General features: G+C 39.4%; 1 protein-coding gene across 1 annotated transcript; it reads left to right on the top strand.

Moving 5' to 3' along the window:
* The first annotated feature begins 5,814 nt into the window (after nucleotides 1-5,814).
* On the top strand, nucleotides 5,815-6,267 carry LOC137815660 (uncharacterized). Its single transcript, XM_068618772.1, has one exon. It carries the CDS (start codon nucleotides 5,815-5,817, stop codon nucleotides 6,265-6,267), a length of 453 nt encoding a protein of 150 aa, XP_068474873.1.
* Nucleotides 6,268-6,531: the final 264 nt, after the last annotated feature.

Raw genomic sequence — 6,531 nt, 5'->3', positions numbered from 1 at the left:
TAGGTCGAGTATCGTTCGTGTGCATTCTTCATTTAGAAGGAAGTCGACCAATTGCTTACGAATTGTAGGTTCGCCTACTTTTACCGGCAACATTGCATTTGTTTTGTACATTAAGTTATATGGAGTTTCGTCAGTTGAAGAGTGAGGAGTGCACCTGTATGCCCATAAAACCACCACCAACTCTTCAGTCCATCTTCCCTTGGTCGTCCCCAATCTCTTCTTTAGCTCATTTAGAATGATTTTTTTGGCGGCTTCGGCTTGCCTGTTCGATTGAGGATGTTTGACCGACGTTACCTTATGCTTGATGGTTAGCTTCGTCAGGAAATTTCCTAACTTTTTGTCGGTGAATTTTTGTCCATTATCTGTGATGATTGTGTTTGGTATGCCAAATCGACAAATAATATTCTTCCAAAGGATTCACTTGGTGAAATAGTCCACAGCTACTAGTAAGAACTTCATTTGTCTCGTAGCGGGAGGAAAAGGGTCGACAACATCCATCCCTCATACTGCGAAAGGCCAAGGTGAATTGATGCTTTGGAGTTGCTATGCCAGGAGATGAATGAGTGGTCCATTTTCTTGACAGTTATTGCATTTTTTGCTAAAATTAAAATAGTCAACCCGTAGTTCCAGCATATAGTAGCGGACTCGGCTAGCCATGCTTCTTCCTTCCGAGTGTGTTCCACACACACTGTTGTGCAGTTCGTTCATTATGTACTCGACTTCAGTTTTTTTCAGACACTTCAAAAGAGGGGTGGAGAAACCTCTTTCATACAGATGTTGACCGATTAGGGTGAACTATGATAGTTTCCGTTGTAATGACGGGTCGACTTTCTTTCCCGGTCTTCCACTACTTTTTTTGTGGTGGTCAGCCAGTTGAGTGATACTGACTCAGTGTTCAAGCATTCTTCAACCTTTACCGTTGGTTCGACCAAGTTCTGTTGAATGACTGTGTTGAGTCTTCCTTTGCCTTTTCCACCGGCTAGCTTAGAAAGGATGTTCGTTCGAGTTTTCTCCGTATTTATTTCATCAAAATCGGCCATTAAAGCGGACACACGGTGGAAATACTTAATAAAAGCGAATCCTTTATTTGGTACTCCTTGTTGACTTAGTTGACTGTTAGCTGGGAGTCACTTCGGGACTTCAACTTTCACGCTTCCATGTCTTTCGCCAAGAGAAGACCGACTAAGAGGGCTTCATACTCGGCCTGATTGTTCGATGCTTTGAAACTATAGTTCAGGGATTGCTCTATTATGATGTCTCCTGGTCCTTCAAGGACTATCCTTGTGCCTCCTCCGATTTTATTAGATGAGACTTATAAAACCCACCATTTGTTGACAACCTACTCGCCTTGAAGCTTGGATATGAAATCGGTTAGGCATTAGGATTTGGTAGGTCCTTTAGGCTCATATTTGGTTCAAAACTCGGACAACTCGACCGAGCATGCTATCATTCTCTTGGCTAGTTTGGGTTTTCAAAGGACCTTGCTTATGCGATAGTCAGTTTTAATAATGATTTCGTGGCTTTGGAAGTAGTGTCACAACCTCCGAGTTGTATATACCAGCACCAAATCAACCTTCTCAATCATTTGGTATCGAGTTTACGGATCCTGCAACACTCGGCTGACAAAGTACACATGCTTTTGTTCGTTTGTCCCTTGTGCGATTGTCGTGGTTATGGCCTCGGCTGAAACGACCAGGTACACAAATATAGATAACAAGTATAGAATATAAGAATAAAGTGGCGTAATGGAACTGAAGGAAAATGATGGAAGAAGAAAGCTTATGGTGTGAATTAAGAAGGGACACACCACTTGGAGTATGATTCCTCCAAGATAAGTGTAGAGGGCCGCCACTTGAGAGTTCTCAACTCACTCAAGATAATACCTAATGCTTAGAGTAACCAAGTCTCACACAATTTGTGCATAGTTTTCCTTCTTTTATAAAATTCAATATGAAAAATACAAGGAGGAAGCTAATTTATGCTAAAGACACCTATTCTAGCCTATTTTGTTAATTTATTTACAACTTATTGTATTCTTAAGAAGACCACAAGGAAGAACATTTAATGTTCTAGTCTTAGCCCATTTCTCCTTCTAGTGAGGTATGCTAGATCCTTGGTGGGGTTTTCACTTGAAAGTTGAGATGACTTCTCATAGTGTGAATGGTAATTTGAGTCCTTGGTCATCTCCTTGTTGGCTTGGATTGTATCAGCAGCCAACCTTCTCTCTTCCCCCAGTCTCTCTTCTTTTGTGTTATTAGTTTCCCATCGCGACATATCGCCTATCTATGCAACATTATTCGTGGATCGATCCCCGACATATCAACTATTGTCCAAGCGAATAGGTCCTTGTTGTCGGTCAATACCTTTGTGATTCTTTGTTTATCTTACCCTTTAAGATTCGCTTGTTTTGTTCAAATTTTCCAATCCACAAAGGAGTGGTTTCACCCTTTGGTTCTACTCTCAGTTTTTCGTTTGGTCGTGGATCAAATTTTTCGTTTTTGGTTATCGAATTCACTTCCTTCTTCTGCAAGACATACCTCGGTAAAATTCTTAAGGTTGTCGCATAACATTCCCTTGCAGTTTTATGGTGTACTCTCAGCCTTGCAATACCTCCATCTTTAGCTAGAATGGCTCCCAATCTGTTTAAAGATGATCTTCCAAGTAGTACGTTGTAAGAAGTGTCGACATCAACGATTAAGCATCTGATCTTAATAGTTTTCTGCCTTACGTCATCTCCAAACTTGGTGTAGAGGTCCACATATCCTCGTGTGTCCACCCTTTCCCCTGAAAAGTCAACGATATACTCATCATAAGGTATGACTACGTCTGGGGAGAGTCCCATCTTTTTGAAGGTTTTCATAAATAGAAAGTCCACCAAACTCCTTTGGTCAACCAAAGTCTTCATCGTGATTACCATGGGATCGTCAAGATCAGGGTCTATCCCACTAAAATCCTCGTCCGTGAAGGTTATCGATGGCATGGTTCGTCTGTTTCTCCCAACAGAGTTGACGGAGGAGAGATTACGCATATGGTGTTTTCGCGACGAATAGGAGGCTCCTCCTCATGCGAACCCACCATCTATGGTATAACTCTTTTTGGAGGCCCACTTTTTACCCTTTCCCGGTCAGCTATTCATTTTGGCGTTCGTGATCTCAACTGATAGTCTTTACTACTGGTTCTTGGTTCCCTTCTATCGCACTTTCTTTCGTCCCTCCTCTCTTTATTCTCAAAGCATCTCAAGTGACTAGCTTGCACTAACTCTTATATTTGATGGTACCGACAATGCCAACTTTGGTCTGCGTTAGGTGGTGTGGGAGTTCTTTTGAATGGTAAGTGTTCAAGGCTTCCTCGAGGACTCTTGACCATTCAGTGGTCAGTGTAGTGTAGTATGAGAATCTGATTAGCTTCAGAAACTCCTTGGGTCTTCTCGATGGTGTTATCGCCCGTGGTAGCTCTCTTTCTACCCTTTGATTCTCAGTGTCCTAGGTCACCTTTGTTTTGAATTCCCTAAGCTCTTAAAGCTGCATGAACTTCGCGGCCATTGTCTCAGTTCATCCATGCTATCGACCCGTTTCTTACACAGGCTGTCGGAGAAAGGTCCTAGCTTAAGGGTTGTCACGAGATGGTGGAGAGCTACTTCCGAACTTAAGTCTTGGATATTGAGAGCTACCTTACTGAATCTTTCCATAAATGATCAAAGCGTTATGGACTTCTCCTGTCGAATGTTAACAAGGGAAATGGAAGTTAGATGGTTGGGTTCTACTCGTGGTGAATAGAGCCAAGAACTTGGATACTAGGGTGTCGAAGAGTCGACCATAAGGGGTGGTAGATGAGTGAACCAATTCAAAGAAACCCTCTTTAGTGAAGTAGGAGAAACGCAACAAAGTAAGGCGCCATCCGCCGTATACAGGCTAATATGGGTTACATAGGCGTCAACATGTTCGTCTGGGTCACCATTGTCGTCGTATTTATCAATTATCGGGATTTGCCACGTATAAGGTAGCGATACCTCCATAATTGATTACGGTGTTGGCGTGAGGACAATCATACGGCTCTGCCGGAAGCCATGTGCACCGTGAGGTGGGGATGTGAACTGTTTTCTCCTTCCAATCGCGTTTGCATCCTATTTTTAGAATACCCGTGGTTCCTTAACCCTTCTTGGGTTGTCGGTGTGTGCTCGAGCTCCAACCTCCTCTTCATTGTTTCGTACTTAGCTTTGAAGACCTTTATCTACTATGAGTTCTTTCGTTTCATGTTTTCAAGCTCTCTCTTCATATCCAACATCATAGCTACTTGATTTACTTACAACCCTTACTCGTTTTGCTTGTCGTTTCCCATCATGCTTCGTGTGGCTACCATGCGATTTCTCGATAGGTTTTTGTTTCGGTCCCACGATGCACGTCAAAATGTTCTTACAATTTGAGACTGAATATCCCTTATCAAGCTTGCTTCGTCTTCTTTTCAATTCCTGTTGTCCTCCTTGTAGGTCCGTGAGGGTGGGGTACCTACAAAGATACTCCGACGCTCAAGTCAGAAGAGGTATATTTAATGGTTCAATTCAGATTTTAAACAACCATTACTTGTTACTATAGTCCTCTCTTATTTATACTTTTCTATTAGGCCTTTCGTTATTTCAAAGATTAGCACATACCCAATTATCCCTTAATTATGTTTTGTGCTTCTTAATCAAGACTAGTCTATTTAACCTGTAATTTTGACGTGACAATCATTTTGACCGAAAGACCGTGAGACCGCTAGCAGTGGTCGATTTCTTGGTCTCGGATACTGGTAAGCCATTAATCAAATTTAATTAAATTTACCTTTCCATTATATTTGGGAGGATTATCTCTTATAAAATATTATAGATTTAAAGAAAGATATTAATGACAAGTTTCAATTATCTTTGTTGTCACTCTAGTGGTGTCCAAATGATACAGAGCAGTATTATGATGTTGCATTATAATGCATCAAATGGTCCAACTCTCTTTCTCATTTTTGCTTGAGCAATATATCTCACTTGCGTGGACATGTAATAAAAAAAAACCTTAGACAACAACTCACAATCCTTTCAAACTTCCAGCAAAACCTATTCTATGAAATAAATAATATTAAGAAGTGTAGAATGCTTAAATACAACCATTTTTTTCTCAAATCTCATTTTTTCAATCCCTTTAACTCAAATGATCAATCAACTAAATTTAGTACATATCTCACTTTAATAAAAACTAAGCTTACTCAATTTCTCCATAATCAAAACTCAATTTAAAATACACTGCTAATTCCACCAATCTGGCAATCCAACAATCACCATACGAGATTGCATAAACATTCTCAAAATGATCATAAACTTTCTAATGTCTAAAGCCTACACAACAAATTTCCATATTCAATTTAATTATTATGTCTAACTCATTTTAAATAAGTTATCGATGATAGTTTTCCTTGCCTAAATGTGGCTTGCACTTTAAGCAAAAGCTATAGAAGGATTGAAGAACATCAAATTTATAGATACCTAAGACAACATAACCAAAAACAACCAAACTTCGATCAAAAGGCTAAAGTATAATAGATAAAATCACTTTTATCAACTTACCAAATCAATGTTGAGCAAGAAAATTAGCAACAACAAAAATTGAAAGATTTTCAAAATACAAAGACATTTACTCAAAACTTAAACTTGTTCAAGTAGTAATATTCTTAACTTCCCAATTATTTCAAGGTATAATCTAATATTAAAAAGATGAGAATATGAGTGAGAATCATAGAGAGATGCACGATGAATAAAACCTAAAGAGAGGATGTATTTTTCTTGTTATGAAAATAAAAAAAATAAGAATAAAGAAAAAAAAGAAAGAAAGAAAGGTTGATGGGCCTGATAAATGGGATGTTATTGTAAATGGCCCTTTTGTTTCTAAATTTGAAAAAGATGATACTTTAATTAAGAAACCTTGGTCCCAATGGACTGAGAGTGAAAGTAAAAGAGACCAATATGATTGTATTGCTAACAACATCATCACTTCTACTCTAAATTCTGATGAGTTTTTCAGAGTCTCACAATGTGTTTCAACAAATGAGATGTGGGACATCCTTGAGGTTACCCATGAAGGCACCACTGATGTGAAGAGAGCAAGGAAGCATTCTCTGATTCAGGAATATGAAATGTCCAGGATGCTAAAAGGGGAAACCATATCTGATGTACAAAAGAGATTCACCCACATTGTGAACCACTCATCAGCCTTGGCAAGATCTTTGAAAGGGAGGAGCTAAACATCAAGATTCTCAAATGCTTCGACAGATCTTGGCAACCAAAAGTCACTATAATTTCTGAATCCAAGGATTTGACAAATTTGACCACAACCTCCTTGTTTAGTAAGCAAAGGGAGAAAGAACTTGAGATGAACCGACTGAATGACCAAGAACATGAAGAGAAGCATGTGAGGAGCATAACTTTAAGAGATGCTTATCATAGGGATGGTCAAGACTCAAGTGAAAGCAGCGATGGTGAAACTCTCAACTTGCTAACAAGAAAGT

This window comes from Phaseolus vulgaris, chromosome 1 (assembly GCF_000499845.2).
Source record: "Phaseolus vulgaris cultivar G19833 chromosome 1, P. vulgaris v2.0, whole genome shotgun sequence".
NCBI lineage: Eukaryota > Viridiplantae > Streptophyta > Magnoliopsida > Fabales > Fabaceae > Phaseolus > Phaseolus vulgaris.
This window is presented reverse-complemented; position numbering and strand designations above follow the sequence as displayed.